The sequence below is a fragment of the Indicator indicator genome, chromosome 18, assembly GCF_027791375.1.
Source record: "Indicator indicator isolate 239-I01 chromosome 18, UM_Iind_1.1, whole genome shotgun sequence".
In the NCBI taxonomy this organism is placed as follows: domain Eukaryota; kingdom Metazoa; phylum Chordata; class Aves; order Piciformes; family Indicatoridae; genus Indicator; species Indicator indicator.
Window position 1 is genome coordinate 20310838 of NC_072027.1, and position 22138 is coordinate 20332975.

The 22138-nt window shown below is 53.4% G+C and overlaps 3 protein-coding genes across 3 annotated transcripts; all 3 read right to left on the bottom strand.

Annotated features, from left to right (window-relative positions):
- Positions 1-1326: 1326 nt before the first annotated feature.
- Positions 1327-3969, bottom strand: LOC128972878 (protocadherin alpha-2-like). Its single transcript, XM_054389003.1, has one exon. It carries the CDS (start codon positions 3967-3969, stop codon positions 1327-1329), a length of 2643 nt encoding a protein of 880 aa, XP_054244978.1.
- A 6-nt stretch (positions 3970-3975) lies between these two features.
- On the bottom strand, positions 3976-11633 carry LOC128972880 (protocadherin alpha-8-like). The gene is made up of 3 exons (XM_054389004.1): positions 9131-11633; positions 8974-9015; positions 3976-4160 (listed from the first exon to the last, which is right to left on the bottom strand). Exons 1-3 carry the CDS (start codon positions 11631-11633, stop codon positions 3976-3978), a joined length of 2730 nt encoding a protein of 909 aa, XP_054244979.1.
- Positions 11634-17826: 6193 nt separating this feature from the next.
- Positions 17827-20451, bottom strand: LOC128972881 (protocadherin alpha-6-like). Its single transcript, XM_054389005.1, has one exon. The coding sequence runs from the start codon at positions 20449-20451 to the stop codon at positions 17827-17829; it is 2625 nt and encodes an 874-aa protein (XP_054244980.1).
- Between the last annotated feature and the right edge of the window lie 1687 nt (positions 20452-22138).

A 22138-nucleotide genomic window follows, 5' to 3' on the forward strand; every position in this document is an offset into this window, starting at 1 on the left:
AAGTACATCTACATCATACTTGAAAAGGGGCAACATGAAATGCTTCTGCGAGCATTTCCATGCTCATAGTCATTCTGTACTCCAAAATCTAACACATACCATGCAAGGTGAACATAAGAGAACTCAGAGTACCAGCTATGGTCACCTTCCATGACCTCTGTTTCAGAGGAAAATCAAGAAGCAAGACAGATTTATGATTAAACCTAGAAACCAGGACTTCACAGCAGCCAAAAGCAAGAAGTTCATTACCACTGCCCTACCTGCAAGGCAGGAAAACGCACGCAAATTAAGACACTTCCTACAAAATTAAAGAAGGCTGAAAGAGGCTATTTGAGCTGTGATTGACGACACAGGTGGCAATAAAAACAAAGCTGGTCACTTCAGCAAGGCAATAAGGTCAATGCTGCCGTCAGGGAGAGATTTTTGATGGAAAATGTGCCGTTTAATAGCTCTCCAAGAACCTCAACCAGTCATGGAGAGAGACACAACAAACATTACAGCAGACACTACCCTACAGAGCAGAATTAAAATAAAGGGCTGCTGAGATCTGCAAAAACAGTTAATCACCCTGAAGACCCGGGTGGGGAAATGGTAAAAGATTTGCCCTGCAAAACACCACTAAGAGTTTTCAGGTAAGGGAAAAGAAAAATAAATAGTGAATTCGACAGACTCTGGCACTGAATCCACTTCTTAAGGTTCTGAAATGACATCGTTGGCAGAGGAAACACAGTGACATGGATATGCATTGGTCTGCTCTCAGTACCTATGAAAAGACCAAGGAAAAAAAAGAGCACTTCATCCACGTTTGCAGAAATATAAAGTTCACCAAAACTCTGAATACTTTCCAGAGGTCCTCTTGTTTTTAATATGGTAACAAGGAGAGTGGAAACAAGAAGATCTTAAGAAGTAGCCAGGAAGATGATCAAAGATTATCAAAGATTTAGTGCAGCTTCAATATCAGGAATATCGCCTCGTGTTAAAAATAAAAATAAATTTAAAAAAAAAGACCAACCCCCCAAAACAGACTAAAAGGGAATACGATAAAAGTTTTTGAGACAGAAGTACTACCTTCTGATCACAGTTAATGAGCTCGATCTCCCCATCTGCTCTACGTAACAAGGTGCTACAGAACAAAGCAAATTACCCTGTCACACCTCATTTAGAATGCAGCAACCGATCACATCAGGATAATTGCATTGAGGACAGGATGCTACGAAAACGGATGCAGAATGGATCCCAAACCTCCAATACCCGAAAAGGACTACAAACATTGCAGGACAACACGAGCTTGAAGAGCCACAAGACACAAGGAAGTTTCAGCAAGCACTAAAAGAAAGCCTCCATAAGAACCCTCCCGCAGACTGATTCTGGCATCCAGCAGGCCAGGGGAGACGCGAAAAGGGCGAGGGAAGAGAAGAGGAGTCTCAGGCTATGGGGGCAAGCAAGAAGGGAATGGTGGGTGGAAGAGAAAAGAAAGGGAGGGCCACTGACCGTGTTCAGCAAAGCTGTAGGTTGCGGCTGCGAGGTGTCCTTGGCCGAGGGGCCGGGAGGAGGCGGCGGCAAGTTGGGGCTGAAAACCATCAGGTCGCTCTTGCCCGCGCCCTCCGCCACGCACAGGCTCCGGCTCTGCCGCTGCGAGTACGACCAGCTGCCCACTTCGCTGGCGCACACCAGCGTCGCCGGAGCCGGCCCCGACAGCACGGCCGCCCGCGGCGCCCACCGCGCCGCACCGTACAGCACCAGCGCCAGCACCAGCAGGCTCGACACCGCGCAGATGGCCACCACCAGCCACACGTTGGCCGACGACGAAGCCGCGCCGCCCTCCACCGGCAACACCACACCCGACATCAACGAAGACGACGACGACCCCGCCGCCACCAGCGCCGCCTCGCCGCCCTCCACCAGCGACACGCTCAGCGTGGCCGTGGCCGAGCGCGACGGCTCGCCGTGGTCCCGCACCACGATCACCAGCCTCTGCCGCGGGCCGTCCGCCTCCTCCAGCGCCCGCGCCGTGCTCACCTCGCCGCTGTACAGCCCCACGCGGAACGGGCCCTTCCCACGCGGCTCCCACACCTCGTACCGCAGCCACGCGTTGTAGCCCGAGTCCGCGTCCACCGCACGGATCTTCGCCACCACCTGCCCTGCCGGAGACCCCCACGCCGCCCACGCCCACAGCGTCTCCGACTCCGATCCCGACGCCCCCTCTACCGACGACCCGGCAACGCTACCCGCAAACGGAACCAGCCCCGCACCGCCGCCCGCGGTCGGCAGCAGCGCCGGCGCGTTGTCGTTCTCGTCCACCACGAACAGCTGCACCGTCGCGTTGCCGACCAGCGGCGGCTCCCCCGCGTCCACTGCTCGCACCTCGAACTGCAACACCTGCAGCTCCTCGTAGTCCAACGGCTGCACCGCCCACAGGCGACCGCTCTCCGCGTCCACCGACACGTAGCTCGACGCCGGACGCCACCCGCCGCCTGACCACGGGGCCCCGGCGACGCCCTCCCACAACGAGTAGCTCACGCGACCGTTGTCCGCCTCGTCCGGGTCCCGCGCCCACAGCCGCGCCAGCTCCGCGCCCGCCGCGTTGTTCTCCCGCGCCAGCACCGTGTACACGGCCTGCGAGAACGACGGCGCGTTGTCGTTCACGTCTGACACCGGCACACGCACACCGCGCCTCGCACGCAGCGACGGCTTCCCGCCGTCCTCCGCCCGCACTTCCACCTCGTACTCCGACACCCGCTCCCGGTCCAGCGCCTCTCGCAGCACCAGCGAGTACGACCCCGCGAACCTCGACTCCAGACCGAACGGCGACGTCGGCCACACCGAGCACTGCACTCGCCCGTTCGCCCCCGAGTCCCGGTCCGACACGCTCAGCAGCGCCACCACCGTCCCCACCGACGCGTCCTCCGGCACTGGCACCGACAGTGACGTCACCCACACCTCGGGCGCGTTGTCGTTCACGTCCAGCACCTCCAACACCACCTTGCAGTGACCCAGTTGCGGCGGATTTCCTTGATCCGCTGCATCCACTTGCAGGCGATAGAGACGAACATCCTCAAAGTCTAAGTCACCCCTCAGCCGAATCTCTCCACTCTTTCTGTCGATCTCGAAAACTTCCCTCTCGTCCTGAGGGAACAGCTTCTGGAGAGAGTACACGATATTGCCGTTTGTTCCCTCATCCAAATCTCTGGCGTTCAATTTGATCACCAATGTGCCACGTTCTGTATTTTCCGGCAGCTGTACTTTATACACAGACTGGTTGAACTGAGGGATATTGTCATTGGCGTCCAGCACCGAGATCACCAACTCCATTGTGCCTGTTAAAGAGGGCCGGCCCCCGTCACTCGCCGTCAGCAACAGCCTGTGCAGAGGCACTGTCTCCCGGTCTAGGGCTTTCGTGAGGACCAGGAATAAGGAATCACCGTCCTCCTCGGTTTTTTGTAAATCCAGCTGGAAATGTTCGCTGGGACTGAATTTGTAGGAGAGCTGAGCGTTCGCTCCGATATCTGCATCCGACGCGCCCTCCAGTGGGAAACGAGAACCGACTGGGGAGTTCTCCGGTAAACTGATGTTTTTCCGCGCGGCGGGGAAGAGCGGGGCGTTGTCGTTAATGTCGGTCACCTCCAGCTCCACATGGAAGACGCGCAGCGGCCGCTCCTGCAGCAGCTCCAGACGCAGGGAGCAGGGAGCGCTCTTGCCGCACAGCTCCTCCCGGTCCAGCCGCGAGCTCACCACCAGCGCCCCGCTCGCCCCGCTCACCTCCACGCTCGCCCGCCGGCCCTGCCACACCACACGCAGCCGCCGCGCCTCCGCATCGCCCGCCTCCACACCCAGCTCCTGCGACAGCCGCCCCACCACCGTCCCGACCTTCGCTTCCTCCGGCACCGAGTACCGCACCTGCCCCGACACCAGCGCCCAGGACCGCACCAGCACCACCAGAAGCACCGCGGCACCCCAACGCGCCTCCATCACCGTTCACGGCCTACGCACGGCTCCCCGCCGCGGCCCACACACACCGGTTCTGCTGTCTGCAGGGCTCCGCGCCGCCCCCCCACGCTCCCAGCCCTGCTCTCCGCCGCACCGGGGAGGAGCCGCCGAGCCGCTCAGCTGCCGTTTCTGAGCCTGCAGCGACACCGTGTGCTGCTCCGCCGGCTCGCACGCTGACCGACACCGACCGCGTGGAGGTTTATGTTTTGTTATAATATATATTTATTTATTTCGCTCTTTCTTGCTTCCATTTTCTTTAAATATGTATTTATTTATATCCATCTTTCTTTATTCCACCTTTTTCTTCCTTTCCCCTGCTCTACCTTTATTCCTTTCTTTTTCTGTCTCTGTCGCCGCCTCTTTTCTTCTTCGGTTTCCTTTCCTTTCTTGCTCTGCTGTCCTTGGTTTAGGCTCCCCCTTCCCTTAACTTTCCATCCTCTCTCTAATTAACCCCGCTCCTCAGCTCCCCAGTCTCCCTCCGGTGCCAGGGCGGAAACTCTCAAAGTCGGAGCCATCAGCCTTAATTACTGGACATCAGCGTTGGTTAGGAGACATTCTCTCCTGTGCATGGTTTTCTAACCGGGCGGAGGCTGTTACGGACCAACTGCCTTCACGGTCTGAAGGTAAGTTCGGTGGATACTGATCATCTTCCTTACGGTTTCTCTGCTTTCTCCTCTTTGTCATCTTCCTTCCTCAATTATTCATTGCTTCATTCTGTCCTAACATCTTTCCTTCTTTCTTTTTCTTTATCTTCTTTCCTTCTTTCCTTTGTCTCCCTCAGCACATTTCTGTGTACAGTGACAACCCTGCTGCATGCTGGTAAATTCATTTCTCGTGTCTCGTTTTCTCTCCATTCCTTCTTTCTGATGCTGCCTTCGTCCTTCTTTGATTTTCTTTCTCTGCATTGATCCCTTATTCCTCCATTCTATTATTTCCATTTTTTTCTCCTTGTTTTCTCTTCCATGTCATGTCCCTCCCTGCCTCTTCTTCTCTCTTTGCCTTTGCTCTGCCTCCTCAAACAACACATTTTCTATGTGGTTATGTCATACTTGCACGAAGCATGAAACACAGGATTGTTTTGGTTGGAAAAGGCCTCTAAGATCATCGAGTTAACTATCAACCCAACACCACCACTGCCATTAAACCATAGCCCAAAGTGCCATGGCCACACGTTTCTTGAACACCTCCAGAGACAATGACTCCTTTGACACAATCTCTCTTTTCCCTGACACCTTCCATCTCTCCAGACGATGAACAACCTTCCTTCTTTCCTCCAGTCTATGTAAGACAAACTGCCCCTGCATTTCCCCTTCTGGAAGGAGACCACACCCTTCAGCTCCCATCCTCTGAAGGAATGGAAGCCATCACCCCCTGAAACAGAAGACCAAGCTCCTGGTACTTGGTCGTCTGCACAAATAGGCTCCAATGCATCCAGGTAACCCAGGGGAGTCTTCCTTTTGGGAAATCAAACCCATCACAGCCCAGCACACGCTCATTCTTTACCAACGTGAAAAAGCATGAAGCAGTCACAGGCCCCAAGCCCTCTTCATGTTCCTCAATGAAGAGCTTTCTGGCCTCATTTTTCAGCTGCAAGATGACTGTCAGGTTCTTGCTTTCAGTTTCAGGCCAGCACACTCTGCCAGAACAACACAGCAAGAGCCCCCACACCCAGGGTCATTAGTCCCCACAGAATGCTTCTTACTCATTAGCCTGAGCCACACATCAAAAGCCACAAAGGTCACACCATGCACCATTTTCACTGGGAACATCCCCTCAGCACCCAACACATCCACTCTGAGAAACACATTGTGGTCCCTCCTCCATCCATGCTTGCTGCCACCTACTCACACTGTGCCAGGAAGCAGTAAAAAGGAATCAGAGCAAGCAGTAGTGCTTTGCTGGTCCAGCCATGGAATACCTCAAACTGGAGGGGACCCATTAGGATCATCAAGCCCAGCTCCTGATCCAGTCTGAAGACACTGAGTCAATCCAAGAGGATGATACCAGAACTAAATGGGAATAAAAGTGCCTCTGACTCAGACTCATCTTCAGGTGGGAGCAACTTACCTGTTGCATCACTCATTTCTTCTTCAGAAAAGAAACATTTTCATGGGAGGGGACTTGGTTTTAAGGGACATTTCACATTAATGTTTTGTTAATACCAATGGGAAGATTTCTTGAGAAGATGGATAGGAGAAAATGAGCCACATTCTGCAAAGGCCTGGAAATCATTGGACAGTGCACAGCACTTCTGTAAGCACTTCTATCACAGGAGAAGCAGGAGGGACACCTGAAAGCTAAGAACAGTCTCTTAATGTCAGTGTCAGCTCAAGAGAAAAGCCACCCTAGATTGATGATCATCTCTCTGAGACTCTGCCACCCAACAGCTACCAAATGGCATCAGTCTTCATCTCAAAGCATTGCCAGTAAGAGAGAAGAAACAACATTGTGAGTGGTTTTGGTAAGAGAGTGAAGAAACCCAAAGGATCTCATTCCACTATACTGAAACACAAGGTTTGCCAAATTCATGAATATGGAGAGTATTTCTAGTCTAGTCAGACTAAGATCAGAGTGATGACTGAGGACACATTCAGAGGAGGCTGCTAGCCCCATAATCAAAATTTGGAAAAGTTTCCACTTGACCAGCACCATTCTACATCAAACCCAGCTGACTGAGAGTGCATAAGATACTTATCTTCACAAGGAGTAATACCACGGAGGAAAACACGGCACAAAGACGTGAAGAACTTCTGGAAGTCCTAAGAGGATCCCATGTAAATCTGCTGGACATTTCCTGAGAATTTCTGCCAGCATCCTCTGCCCTACTGCACTGGAAATTGGATCTCCAGCTAAGTGGAAACTCTCCAGTCCGTCCCCAGTGACTCAAACCATATTTTACCCAGTATCTCCATTTCCAGAGGAAACACCTTTCCCCATTAAAAGTCACCCTTCCTTTAACAGATACCCAAACCCTATGTTGTGCCACTCAAAGGATCCACAATACCCAGACACTGCTCCACTGCAAGAACATTCCCTCTAAACTGCTCTGATTGTTACCCAGTCCTTCATCCATCCTCACCTTCTCATGATCAGCACAAGGACCCTATGGAGGGATGAAAACCACACAGTGCCTGGCAGACTCTTCTTGAATGCATGAACTTGAATGCTTGGCGCCTTTCTGATAAGGTCAGATGGAAACACCACAAAGCTGTGCAATAGTGTTCTTGAATGATTCTGTGATGAGAACTGTGACAGCTGTGATCTCAGTCTACACAGATTTCATTCTTGGGCAGAATAATAAATGCTGAAAGGCAAATGATCTCCAGTTATAAACCGAGGGTGAGAACTACAGAAAACCTGCTCTGGAAGGCTTGCTGTGTCCATCCAGATATCAGAATCAGTTACGTGTGACAACACAGCACATGATCTGTACCAAGGCCAACTGTGCAGCAGCACAAGCAGGGGAAATTAGGCTGCAAAAACTGGTATGGCTGCCAACCACTACACAAGGACAGCAAATTTAAGCACTACCCTCACACAACACCTCCCTTTAGGCAAGAGGGAAAAGGTTCATCAGACATAATCTGACAGACTGCATCTCTCCCCAACTTACCTACACATTGCCTACATCAGGCAGGCAGCAGCAAAGGGACTGCCTCTGGTGGTAGCACTTCATAATCCCAGAGGGTACCATGGGCATTTCACTGCCATTTAACTATTTCAAGATCCAGAGGAGCTTTAACTCCAGATTCTTGGAGCTTGGAAAAGGATCTTGAGCAGGAAAACACTGTTCCCATTCTGCCTTCTGCTTTCCTCCAGGAACCCTCCATTTCCGACTCCAGGACAAACACATCATCTCCCATTCCTGTCTTATTAAATTCCCTATGGTCTTCCCAAGGATTCCCAATTTCTGTAGACATGTCTTCCCACTGCTCAAAGTCACCCAGGTCCTACTCAGTGACACTGCCACATTCACCACCCTGACACATCACAGTTTCCTTTGGCACCCCAATACTCACTCCAGCTTTTACAGACCCTTCCCTTCAATGACAGCACTACAAACCCCACACTAATGGTCTGTATGTGTATATCCATGGGGTCCAGCAGAGTCTCTGCAGCTGATCCATCAGCTCCCTCAGATGGAAATGTGGAAGCAATGGAAACTTGGAAGCAATGTTCTTTCTAAAGGTGATTTTGGGAGAGCAGTAAATAGTGACAGCATTAATTTCAAGCCCTGAGAGGCACCATTCGCGAGCACCCTGAAGTAACAGAAGGTACTGAATGTGAAAGAGAATTTGATATGGGTTTTGTTTTCGTGGCTTTATACTGTTTGATTTTCTTATTTCTGGTTTGGTTTGCATTTTTGTTTTGATGGGGTTTTTTTGGTTTGTTCTGTTCTGGTTTTGGTTGGGTTGGGTGTTTCCTGTTTGGTTTGCTTTGTTTTGTTTTGTTTGTTGGGGTTTTTATTTATCTAGTTTTTCTTTCATTTTGTTCTGTTTTCTGAGAAAAACATTTACAGGGCTTCTATATCCATGTGGCTACTGATTATAACTTAGAAGAATACCAAAAGAGGCTAATGTACATAACACCATTTCTGTGCTCATGAACGACCTGTCTTGTTGGTTGAACATTTCAGTCCAGCAACTATGGTTATAAGATTCTTGGGAAAAGATCACGAGAAAAGTTCAGATTTTCTCTCCTACATTAATCACGACAAATCACATCAAAGAACATCTAAAGCATCACTGCTTTAGATGGAAATGCCACACACCAGCAAACAACAGCCTCTCAAAAACGGATGTTGTCACAACATGCAATTATTCCATTTTCCGGGAGAACAATTTACACTCAACACAGGAAAACGCAGCTACCGACGTCCTATGACGCTCGGTCCAGCAATACTCTAATTTCAGCTTCTCTCACTTAAGAGAGAAAGGCAAAGGCAAATGTGCCACTAAGATCTTGAACCACGCGCTAAGCACTAACCGTCCGCAGACCCCGAGGGCTCAGCCCGGCTCTCAGTGGCGCCTCCCAGGGGGGCGCAAGAAGGGCGAGAGAGATTCAGGTTTCGGGAGGAAGCAAGAAAAGAAAGAAAGAAGGCGCGGGAAAGAAAGAAAGAGGCGAGAAAGGGAGAAGGGAGAGCCACTGACCGTGTTCAACAGAGCGGAAGACGCCGGCTGCGAGGTGTCCTTGGAGGCGGGGTCAGCCTGAGGCGGCGGCGGCAAGTTGGGGCTGAAAACCATCAGGTCGCTCTTGCCCGCGCCCTCCGCCACGCACAGGCTCCGGCTCTGCCGCTGCGAGTACGACCAGCTGCCCACTTCGCTGGCGCACACCAGCGTCGCCGGAGCCTGCCTTGACGGCACGGCCGCCCGCGGCGCCCACCGCGCCGCACCGTACAGCACCAGCGCCAGCACCAGCAGGCTCGACACCGCGCAGATGGCCACCACCAGCCACACGTTGGCCGACGCCGAAGCCGCGCCCGCCGCCGCGCCGCCCTCCGCCGGCAGCACCACACCCGACACCGACGAAGACGACGACCCTGCCGCCGCCAGCGCCGCCTCGCCGCCCTCCACCAGCGACACGCTCAGCGTGGCCGTGGCCGAGCGCGACGGCTCGCCGTGGTCCCGCACCACGATCACCAGCCTCTGCCGCGGGCCGTCCGCCTCCTCCAGCGCCCGCGCCGTGCTCACCTCGCCGCTGTACAGCCCCACGCGGAACGGGCCCTTCCCACGCGGCTCCCACACCTCGTACCGCAGCCACGCGTTGTAGCCCGAGTCCGCGTCCACCGCACGGATCTTCGCCACCACCTGCCCTGCCGGAGACCCCCACGCCGCCCACGCCCACAGCGTCTCCGAATCTGATCCCGACGCCCCCTCTACCGACGACCCGGCAACGCTACCCGCAAACGGAACCAGCCCCGCACCACCGCCCGCGGTCGGCAGCAGCACCGGTGCGTTGTCGTTCTCGTCCACCACGAACAGCTGCACCGTCGCGTTGCCGACCAGCGGCGGCTCCCCCGCGTCCACCGCTCGCACCTCGAACTGCAACACCTGCAGCTCCTCGTAGTCCAACGGCTGCACCGCCCACAGGCGACCACTCTCCGCGTCCACCGACACGTAGCTCGACGCCGGACGCCACCCGCCGCCTGACCACGGGGCCCCGGCGACGCCCTCCCACAACGAGTAGCTCACGCGACCGTTGTCCGCCTCGTCCGGGTCCCGCGCCCACAGCCGCGCCAGCTCCGCGCCCGCCGCGTTGTTCTCCCGCGCCAGCACCGTGTACACGGCCTGCGAGAACGACGGCGCGTTGTCGTTCACGTCTGACACCGGCACACGCACACCGCGCCTCGCACGCAGCGACGGCTTCCCGCCGTCCTCCGCCCGCACTTCCACCTCGTACTCCGACACCCGCTCCCGGTCCAGCGCCTCTCGCAGCACCAGCGAGTACGACCCCGCGAACCTCGACTCCAGACCGAACGGCGACGTCGGCCACACCGAGCACTGCACTCGCCCGTTTGCCCCCGAGTCCCGGTCCGACACGCTCAGCAGCGCCACCACCGTCCCCACCGACGCGTCCTCCGGCACTGGCACCGACAGTGACGTCACCCACACCTCGGGTGCGTTGTCGTTCACGTCCAGCACCTCCAACAACACCTTGCAATGACCCGAGAGAGGAGGGGTCCCTCTGTCTTTCGCCTTAATTTGTAGCTCGTAGAAACTGACTGTTTCGAAGTCCAGGGCTCCCCTCAGTCTGATCTCACCACTCTTCCCATCAATGTTAAATAGATCTGAGGACGAGGCAGGAACAAAAGTATCAATTTCATAAACCACTTCCCTATTACTTCCCATGTCCGGATCTGTGGCATTTACCCTCACCACCAGTGTCCCTTCTAAGGCATCCTCGGGGAAATATACTTTGTAAACCGACTGGTTGAAGTGCGGGGCATTGTCGTTGGCATCCAACACCGAGATCACCAGCTCCATTGTGCCCGTCAGAGACGGCCGGCCCCCATCAGTGGCTGTCAACACCAATCGGTGCACAGGCACTGTCTCCCGGTCCAGAGCTTTTGTAAGCACCAGAAACAGGGATTTACTGCGGGAGTCGCTGTTTTCTTTCTCTATTCTGAAGTGCTCGCTGGGGCTGAGGGTGTAGGAGAGCTGCGCGTTCGCTCCGATATCTGCGTCCGACGCGCCCTCCAGTGGGAAACGGGAACCCGGCAGAGACAACTCCGCGATGCTGATATTTTTCCGTGAGGCGGCGAAGAGCGGGGCGTTGTCATTAATGTCGGTCACCTCCAGCTCCACATGGAAGACGCGCAGCGGCCGCTCCAGCAGCAGCTCCAAACGCAGGGAGCAGGGAGCGCTCTTGCCGCACAGCTCCTCCCGGTCCAGCCGCGAGCTCACCACCAGCGCCCCGCTCGCCCCGCTCACCTCCACGCTCGCCCGCCGGCCCTGCCACACCACACGCAGCCGCCGCGCCTCCGCATCGCCCGCCTCCACACCCAGCTCCTGCGACAGCCGCCCCACCACCGTCCCGACCTTCGCTTCCTCCGGCACGGAGTACCGCACCTGCCCCGACACCAGCGCCCACGTCCGCACCAGCACCACCAGACGCACCGCCGCACCCCAACGCGCCTCCATCTCCATAGCCGCTCACTGTCCCCGCCGCGGCTCGCACACCGGTTCTGCTATCTGCCGAGCCCCGCGCCGCCCCCTCGCGCTCATTGCTGTGCTTTCCGCCGCTCCGGGGCGGAGCCGCTGAGCCGCTCGGCCGCTGTTTCTGAGCCTGCAGCGACACCGTGTGCAGGTCCGCCGCCTCGCACGCTTCTCGCCGCCGATCGTGCCGGCTCAGCTCCACTCACACATTTTCTTGCTCTTCCATTAACGCTTCATTCTTCTTTCACTTATTTAATTTTTTTTCTATATTTTTTCCGTGTTTGCTCGTTGTTGTTCGGGGTTTTTTTCATAGATTCCTTTCTTCGTCTTCCTTCCTCCGGTCTCCGATTCTCCTGACCATCATCTTTACCGGGTTTAGTGTTGTTGGGGTTTTTTGTGTGTATGTGTGTTTTAAAATTATTTTCACAGTTCTCGTCGTTGTCTTACTCTTCCCCCTCTCCCCCTCCACGATTCCTTTCTTCCATTGTTCTTTCTCGTGCTTCTTTTATTTTTCTTTTCCTTCATCTCTCTCGTTTTTCCTTTTTCTCACATTCTTCTTTTATCTTTCCTATTGCCTTCTCGCTTGCTTATCTTTCTTATCTCTTCTCTTCCTTCCCTATTTCTTTCTTCCTTTTCTTCCTTCTTCTGCTCCTGTAGCCCTTAGCACTTTCTACCACTGCCTCTTTAGCACCTCTCTCAGCCGACCAGTCCTCTCCTGCGTCACTAGAAGATCATCAAAGTCGGAGCCATCACCGTTAATTACTGGGCTTCAGCGCCGGAGCGCAGGTCTCTAACCGAGATGGTGTCTCTTAGGGACCCTTCGGCATCACGTGACATCGTGCTCTTAATGTCCTCTATAGTTTCTTCTTTCCTGCCTTTATCATATTCCTTGTTTTTTACCTCTGTAACTTCCTTCCTTGTCCTCTTCTCTCCCTCCTACCATTCTTATTTTCTTTCTCACTTTATCCTCCTTTATACACTATCCTTTCCTTCGTACTTCCTCTTTCTTCTGCCTTCTTTTTACTTCACTCTTTCTTTCTTTCCCTGCCCTTCCTCATCTTTCTATCCTAATCCTTCCATTCATACACAAACAGTGGAGCCCTCCTCTCCTTTCTTTTTCTCCTTAACCAAAAATGTTTTCTAAATGCCCACACCATGCTCGTGATGAAGCGTCAACATCCTTTCAGGCACAAGTGTTTATTCCTCTTCCAAAGCAATTTTCATGAAGCCTTACACAGCCTCCCTCACTGCCGAGGATGCTGAGTCAATATAATCTTGGGTCAATATAATCTTGCTGAATGCTACTCATCTCCTCCATCATCTCTTCCTTCTTTCCTGTTCCTTCTGTCTTTCTTGCTCGTTTTCTTTCTTTCTCAAATAATTCTGATTCACACATTCCTTCCCTTTCTTCTCCCTTCTGGTCTTCTCTCATCTTCCTTTTTTTCCTGACTCCTCCTTGTCTCCCCTGCTCTTTTTACTTTCATCCTTGTTGCTTCTGTTCACTTTTCCTTTACCAAACTTCAAGATGTCTACACTACCCTTGCCTTGAAGCATGAACATGTCCTCCGGCCATAGCTCTCATTCCACCCTATCAACTTCTATCCTTCCAGACAAGAAACAACTTTCCAGTTTTCCTTTTCTTCACTACCACTTTTGGAAGAACATCAAATCCTTGTAATTCAAATGGACCCAGCAAATAACAGAGCAAGGCAAAGGACAGCTCTGCTACATCACAGCACAATCCACTGCCATAGCAAACACAAGCCCAAGACCCGTGTGCTTGGAGCTCTGACTGAAAAAGGCTCTAAAGAATCCAAAGAAAGCAGAGGAAATTAAACCCATCACAGACCAGCACAACCACCCTTCAGGAAGGCTGAGAAAGCACAGCACATCCACACCTCCCAAGCATTCTTCATACACCTCCATTCTTCCAACCTCATTGCCATATGCACGAAGATCGAGCTCTTGCTTTCCCTTTCAGGCAATAGCACTCTGCCAGAACAACACAGCAAGAACCTCAGTACCCAGGGCATTGTTACCTCAGAATAGAATGGCCCCCATCACACAGTCAAACACATGCCACAAGGGTAGCATCACGGCATTTCTACTGAGAATATCCTTTGAGGCCTGACTCAATCCACTGCCAGAAACATATTGGTGTCCCTCCTCCATGCATGCTGGCTGCTGGCTGCTCATACTGTGCTCAAAGAGGCAGGAAAGGAACAGGAGCAGGCAGTGGTGCTTTGCAGCTCCAAACCTATTGGCATTTAAATCCAGGCAACACTGGGTCAATCCAGCATGCAGATACCACAACTGAAGAGGAACAAAAGTAGATCTGTCTCTGACACATCTTTCATGGGTATCAGTGACTTACCTGTAGCATCACTGGTTGCTGCTTCAGAAAAAAAAGAAATATTTTCACGATATAAGGATTGGTTTTAAGGGATGTTTCCCCTCAGTTTTATCACGAGATTTCTGGGGAACCTGAACGTAAGATTACATTCTGCAAAAGCCTTCAAAATATGAACCAGTGCTCATTTGTCACTTTCACACTTCCATCACAAGGAAGTTAGGAGAGAGAACTGAAAGGAAAGAACATTCTGTCAGCATCAACCTTAGCTCAGGGCACTGGAAAATCCAACCCCACAACAAACACAAACCATTCCTATGTCTGAAGCAGACAGCTGCTCAAATTCTGCAATCGACATCCCATCCACTGTTATGAAGGCACTGCTTATGGGAGAGAAAATAACACAACAGGATGGGACTTCTTCGTGAGAGGAGAGAAGAAAATCAAAGGGTACCCTTCTACTGTATTGACACACAGGAAGAGAACAACAAGGCACAAGGGTATGGAGAAGTCCCGAAGGCCCTGAAAGGATCCCATGCAAATAGTACTGCATGTGAAGCCTTTTCTTGAGGTGTTCTATTGGAATCCCAAACAAAAGGAAAAGGCATCTCCATTTAAGAGGACATCCTTCAGTTCTTCCCACATGACAAAGATCATGTTCCTTCCAGCACCTCCACTTCCCACAGGCAAGATTTTCCCCACTCAGAGTCTCATTTGCAATGAAGGATGCCCAGGCATGCTCCAACCTCTCACAGGATCGTTGCCACACTACTCAGGACTGCTCCAGCCCAACAAGTCCTACCTCCAAACCCCAACCTGAAGATGAACCAGGCCTTCACCTGTCCTCATTTTCCCTCACAGATGGCACAGAGAACAGATGGAGGACTGCAAAGCCATTCAGTGTCTGGCAGACTGTTCCCAGCTGTCTGAACTTCACCCTGAATATTTTGTGACTTTTCAGCAGTCTCAGATGGAAGCAACAGAGCTATGCTTTAGTACTCAGAGATTCTTGTGATCAGAGCATGACAATGCTGATTCTCATGCACGTGGATATCATTCCTTGAGAGAACCACACCAAATCCTGAACCAGAAGTGCATTGATGATGTCAGCTGTGTGGAGGAAGTTGTACCCAGGGAAAAGCACAACTGGGCTGCTGTGCAGGGTTTGGCCTGTGCATGCACATATCTGAATGAGTTAAGCTTAACAGACTCAAGCACAACTCTCCCACAACACCTTTCCCAAAACAGCACTGAGAACGGTCACCAGACAACATTCAGCAGTCTGCATCTCACCCCTTTTACCTACACGTTGCCTAAGTCAGGCAGGCAGCAGCACAGGAGACTCTTTGGTAGAAGATCTTCATAACCTCAGAAGACACTGTGAGCATTTCAATTCCACACATTACCTCAAGGCCCAGAGGAGGTCTGCAAGTCCAGGCACCTTGGAGCCTGGCAAAGGATCCTGGGTAGGAACACTCCACACTTACCCTGCTTCATGCTTTCCTCTAGGCAGCCTTCATTCTGCACAGCAAGATGTGTTGTCAAGACATCAGCCTCCCCCCACAGTTGACTTCTTATGACACAGACAATAGGCTTCCCAGATCCCTCAGACTACTGTGCAAGGTCAGACTTCACATGAGATGATGGCTAGGCTCCATCAGTTTCAGTGGGACATCCAAGGCTCACTCAAGTCTTTGCAGACCCTTCCCATCAATGAGAGCACCGTGACAGAACATCCGGAGGATATCACAAACACTGGGTCTAGCAGACCATCGCTCCTTCTACAGGTGATGCTGGGACAGCTCAAAATGGCAATAGCATCAATTTAATGCTGTGAGAGAACAATTCAAATGCTGACAAGCACAGTACAGTGACGGGTTTGACTGTGGGAGAATGCAGGTTTGAGATTTTTTTCTCACATAGTTTATCATGAAACGAAGGTTTCTCAGTCCTTGGTATCTGTGCAGCTGCTGAGGCAAATATTGAAGAACCAGGAAAAGAGGCCAACATACATCTCACCACTTCTCTGGCCATGAAAGCAGATCAGCAACAAGGGCATGGTGGGGAGGAGGAAAGGAAAAAGGAAATCCCTGCTTCTAATACCAGTCTGGTGTTACATAAATCTGCCTGAACACTAAGTGCAATGAACCACACTTTCCTGACTTTTCCACAAGAAATCAAATCTGATAGCTGCATGGTTAGCAGCAATGGTAACAGCATTTAAAAATGCCTCGCGGAGTGTCACCACCACAGTCTGCTTCTCTTGCACTTCCTCAGCAAGCTCACGTGGCGATGCTACACACAAGCAAGCATGGGAAATTATTTCCTTCCGCAGGAGAACAATTCACACCCAACACAGAAACCCACAGCTGTATAAAGTAAATCCTGAGTGGTGCCACAAGAGGTTAAATTCGATTCATACGCTTCAGCAAGGACACACAGGCAGAAACAAAGGTACCATCAAGATCATTAAGCACCTCCCAAGCACTTACCACTCGCCAAGCCCTGCAGGCTCAGCCCGACTCAGAGCAGCACTTCTCCGGGGAGACCTAAGAAGGGCGAGAGCGGGGAAGGAGGAAATGACCAAGAAAACTCTGTGCTGATTCTGCCTCAAGCTTTTATCTATGTAAGCACCATTCCTGACTATGAGATAGGCAAAATCAAGGCGAGCAGAACGTCTACTATTATCTTCTTATGACGTAGCTCATGGTAATTCCAAAGATTTTGAAACATGGAGTTAATAACTTCATGACTCATGTATATAGGTGTGGTACATAGGTCTCCCTCTTTCAATTTCCATTGCTCAAGGTCACCCTTCACTCCAAGAAACGGTCAGGCCCTGCTCAGTGTCACAGATACATTCACACCCACGACATTCCACTGCTTCCTTTCCCACTTCAAGGCTCATTCCAGCCCTTGCAGACCCTTCCACCAATAAAAATCTAACGAAAACATTTATACGGTGACCAACAGACTCTACTATAGGTGAAGTTAAGACAGCTCTGAAGACCAGTGGCATTGATTTCATGCTGTGGGAGAACAACCAAAATGCTGACGAGCACAGCACTACAACGGATTGCTTTCAATGTGTGGGACGATGTGTGTTAGGGGGTTTGCTTTTAAATGGGATGTCATCGGCTCTGTTTCTTTTTTATCATGAATGGTACATTTCTAGGACTTTTGTATCTGTGTGGCTGCTGATGTAAATACTGAAAGAACATCTAAGCAGGGCAGTGTACGTAACTCCACTTACAATGTCTGCAGCATGGGCAAGGTGGGGAGGAGGAAAAGGAACAGAAGAATCCCGACTCCAAAAGCTATCTTCTTCACATCCCTCTACCCTGAAACTTAATACTTCTAAACACGACTACTACATACTGACGCTGGCGGGACAAGCAAAGTGAAAGTATTAGGTCTCTAGTAAAACAGAAACACAGAGAGGACAGAGTTTTCCACAAGAGATAATAGCACCATCACTGGTGACAAACGGTAGTAAGGTACTGAAAAGTGCCCGTGGGACTATACAAAGCGAGAAAGAGCCTCACGATAACTGATGTTGTCTCCATCGGCAGACATTTCACGCCACGAGTGAACAATTCACACCCAACACACCAAAATCATCAGCTACGATTAGTAATAGGTGAGGGGTACCACACAAACATTATTTGACACTTCCCCAAAACAAGAAACTGGATGCAAAAATAATATCGTTTCCCACTCATTCAAGATAAGAGCCGTAGGGTCCCGGCAGGAACGCGCGGGCAGAGGCAAAGGTGCAATCAAGATCCTCCTTAAGCACCCGCAAAGCACCCACCGCCTGCAGGACCCGCGGGCTCAACCAGGCTCCCAGCAGAGCCTGCCAGGAGATACCAGAGAAGGGAGAGAGGGGGGAAGCTGAGTCTCAGGCTGTTGCGGGCAAGTAAGGAAGGAAGGAAGGGTGGGTCGAGAGACGAGAAAGCGAGGACTACTGACCGTGTCCAGCAGAGCGGAAGGCTCCCGCTGCGAGGTATCCTTGGCAGAGGGGCCGGGAGGCGGCGGCGGCAAGTTGGGGCTGAAAACCATCAGGTCGCTCTTGCCCGCGCCCTCCGCCACGCACAGGCTCCGGCTCTGCCGCTGCGAGTACGACCAGCTGCCCACTTCGCTGGCGCACACCAGCGTCGCCGGAGCCGGCCCCGACAGCACGGCCGCCCGCGGCGCCCACCGCGCCGCACCGTACAGCACCAGCGCCAGCACCAGCAGGCTCGACACCGCGCAGATCGCCACCACCAGCCACACGTTGGCCGACGACGAAGCCGCGCCCGCCGCCGCGCCGCCCTCCGCCGGCAGCACCACACCCGACACCGACGAAGACAACGACCCTGCGGCCGTCAGCGCCGCCTCGCCGCCCTCCACCAGCGACACGCTCAGCGTGGCCGTGGCCGAGCGCGACGGCTCGCCGTGGTCCCGCACCACGATCACCAGCCTCTGCCGCGGGCCGTCCGCCTCCTCCAGCGCCCGCGCCGTGCTCACCTCGCCGCTGTACAGCCCCACGCGGAACGGGCCCTTCCCACGCGGCTCCCACACCTCGTACCGCAGCCACGCGTTGTAGCCCGAGTCCGCATCCACCGCACGGATCTTCGCCACCACCTGCCCTGCCGGAGACCCCCACGCCGCCCACACCCACAGCGTCTCCGAATCTGATCCCGACGCCCCCTCTACCAACGACCCGCCCACGCCACCCGCAAACGGAACCAGCCCCGCACTGCCGCCCGCGGTCGGCAGCAGCGCAGGCGCGTTGTCGTTCTCGTCCACCACGAACAGCTGCACCGTCGCATTGCCGACCAGCGGCGGCTCCCCCGCGTCCACCGCTCGCACCTCGAACTGCAACACCTGCAGCTCCTCGTAGTCCAACGGCTGCACCGCCCACAGGCGACCGCTCTCCGCGTCCACCGACACGTAGCTCGACGCCGGACGCCACCCGCCGCCTGACCACGGGGCCCCGGCGACGCCCTCCCACAACGAGTAGCTCACGCGACCGTTGTCCGCCTCGTCCGGGTCCCGCGCCCACAGCCGCGCCAGCTCCGCGCCCGCCGCGTTGTTCTCCCGCGCCAGCACCGTGTACACGGCCTGCGAGAACGACGGCGCGTTGTCGTTCACGTCTGACACCGGCACACGCACACCGCGCCTCGCACGCAGCGACGGCTTCCCGCCGTCCTCCGCCCGCACCTCCACCTCGTACTCCGACACCCGCTCCCGGTCCAGCGCCTCTCGCAGCACCAGCGAGTACGACCCCGCGAACCTCGACTCCAGACCGAACGGCGACGTCGGCCACACCGAGCACTGCACTCGCCCGTTCGCCCCCGAGTCCCGGTCCGACACGCTCAGCAGCGCCACCACCGTCCCCACCGACGCGTCCTCCGGCACCGGCACCGACAGTGACGTCACCCACACCTCGGGCGCGTTGTCGTTCATGTCCAGCACTTCCAGCTCCACCTTGCAGTGACCGGACAGCGGCGGAGTGCCTTTGTCTGTAGCCTTAACGTGCAATTCATAGAAAGTAACTTCTTCGAAGTCCAGGGTTCCCCTCAATCGGATCTCGCCGTTCTCCGTATTGATGCTGAATACATCTGAGGCGGAGGCAGGAACAAAAGTATCAATTTTGTAAATCACTTCTCGATTACTTCCCATGTCCGGATCCGTAGCATTTAACAGCACCACCACTGTGCCTTCTAAGGCGTCCTCGGGCAAAAATACGTTGTAAACCGACTGGTTGAACTGAGGAGCATTGTCATTCGCGTCCAGCACCGAGATCACCAACTCCATTGTGCCCGTCAGAGATGGACGGCCCTCGTCACTCGCCGTCAGCACTAATCGGTGTACAGGCACTGTCTCCCGGTCCAGAGCTTTTGTAAGCACCAGAAACAGGGATTTACTGCGTGATTTACTGTTTTCCTCCTCTATCCGAAAATACTCGCTGGGGCTGAGGGCGTAGGAGAGCTGCGCGTTCGCTCCGATATCTGCGTCCGACGCGCCCTCCAGTGGGAAACGCGAACCCGGCAGAGACGATTCCGCGATGCTGATGTTTTTCCGTGCGGCGGGGAAGAGCGGGGCGTTGTCGTTAATGTCGGTCACCTCCAGCTCCACATGGAAGACGCGCAGCGGCCGCTCCAGCAGCAGCTCCAGACGCAGGGAGCAGGGAGCGCTCTTGCCGCACAGCTCCTCCCGGTCCAGCCGCGAGCTCACCACCAGCGCCCCGCTCGCCCCGCTCACCTCCACGCTCGCCCGCCGGCCCTGCCACACCACACGCAGCCGCCGCCCCTCCGCAACGTCCGCCTCCACACCCAGCTCCTGCGGCAGCCGCCCCACCACCGTCCCGACCTTCGCTTCCTCCGGCACGGAGTATCGCACCTGTCCCGACACCAGCGCCCACGTCCGCACCAGCACCAGTAGACACACCGCCGCACCCCAGTGCGCCTCCATCACCGTTCACGGTCCCCGCCGCAGCCCTGCACGGCTCACTGCCGCCTCTTGTGCACAGCGGTTCTGCTGTCTGCCGGGCCCTGCGCCACGCCGCCCCCCCGCGCTCATTGCCGTGCTTTCCGCCGCACCGGGGCGGAGCCGCTGAGCCGCTCCAAAGCTGTTTCTGAGCCTGCAGCGACACCGTGTGCTACTCCCCCGCCTTGCACGCTGACCGACACCAACCGTGCTACCGGACCCGAGCGGCTCAGCTCCGCTCTCTGATCGTCTTCCCCCTCGTTATTGATTTTTCTTTCTTTCTTTTTCTCTTTTCCTTCAGTGTTTATTTCATTTTATCCTGCTTGCCTTTTTTTCCACTTCCACTAGTCCATTGCTTTCTTTCTTCCTGACACAACCTTACAGACCTATTACTTCCAATTACGAGGCATTAGCCCCATAGCCCTTGCTCTGAGGGACTAGCGCCATTCGACGACCAAAGAAAATGTCTGTGCACCTGAGCTAACATCTTCCTTGCTTTATTAGTAACCTGTTTCATTTCTTCCGTACTTACCCTTTTATCTCCTTTTCCCCTCCTTTGTCTTCCTGCCCTCTTCTTTTTATCTTCTTTTTCTATAGTTCTTCCTTTGTTCTTACTGACTTTTATTTCTTCCAGTTGCTCCCTTCTTATTTCTTTTCCCTAACCCTTTACTCCTTATCTTCTCTTACCTATCCTCCCCCTCCTCTTTTCTTTACCACCTTGATTTCTGTATGCCTAAATTACACCCACCGAGGAGCAAGAGCTCTTTCTTCTTCCCTACCACTTTCATATCAGGCCTTCAGTGGTGCATAACCCATGCAGGGTTAATGTTGCTGTATCCTGCCAATCAAGTTTTACCATCTCTTACATCTTTCTTTATGATTTGCTTGCTTCTTCCATTGATTACTTAATTTTCTTCTTCCTCTCACCTTTGTTTTGGTCTTTGGTTCCCTTTCATCCCCTTTCTCTTCCATATCTTCTCTTGCAGTCTTTTCCTTTTTCTCTTTTCTCCTTCTTCCCCCTTCTTTTTCTTTCCTGGTCTGTACTCCTTTCCAAGTCTTTCAATTTCTTCTGCTTGCATCCGTGTTTCCGAATCTCATTTTCCCCTTTAATAAAGTGTTTTCCACGTGACTATGAAGCACGGTAATGTGCTTTTGCAAGAGTTCTCATTCCCCTTCCCTTCACCTTCCATGCCTCCAGATGGGGAATAAACTTCTTCCACTCTGTGCTAGACAAGACCGACAGACCCTTCACTCCCCTTCTTCTGGAATAAGATCACACTCTTCATCCACTGTCCTCTCAAGGACCCAGCAAATATCAGAGCAAGGCAACCACATCACAAAGACCAGCTCAGCTACATTAGAACAGAATCCATTCCAATCTGAAACTCAGGCCCAAGCCTCAGGCGCTTGGATGACTGCGCAAAGAGGCTTCAATGAGTCCGAAGAACCCAGAGGAGTCTCTCATGCTGGAAAACAAACCCAGCACAGCCCAGCACAACAGTCCTTCAAGAAGGCTGAAAAAGCAAAGGGCAGCCACAGCTCCCAAGCACTCTTCATGCACCTTGATGAAGATCTGTTCTTCCTGACTAATTTTTCACCTGCATGGTGAATGCCAAGCTCTTGCTTCCCCTTTCACACAGACATATTCTGACAGAACACAACCACAAGAGCT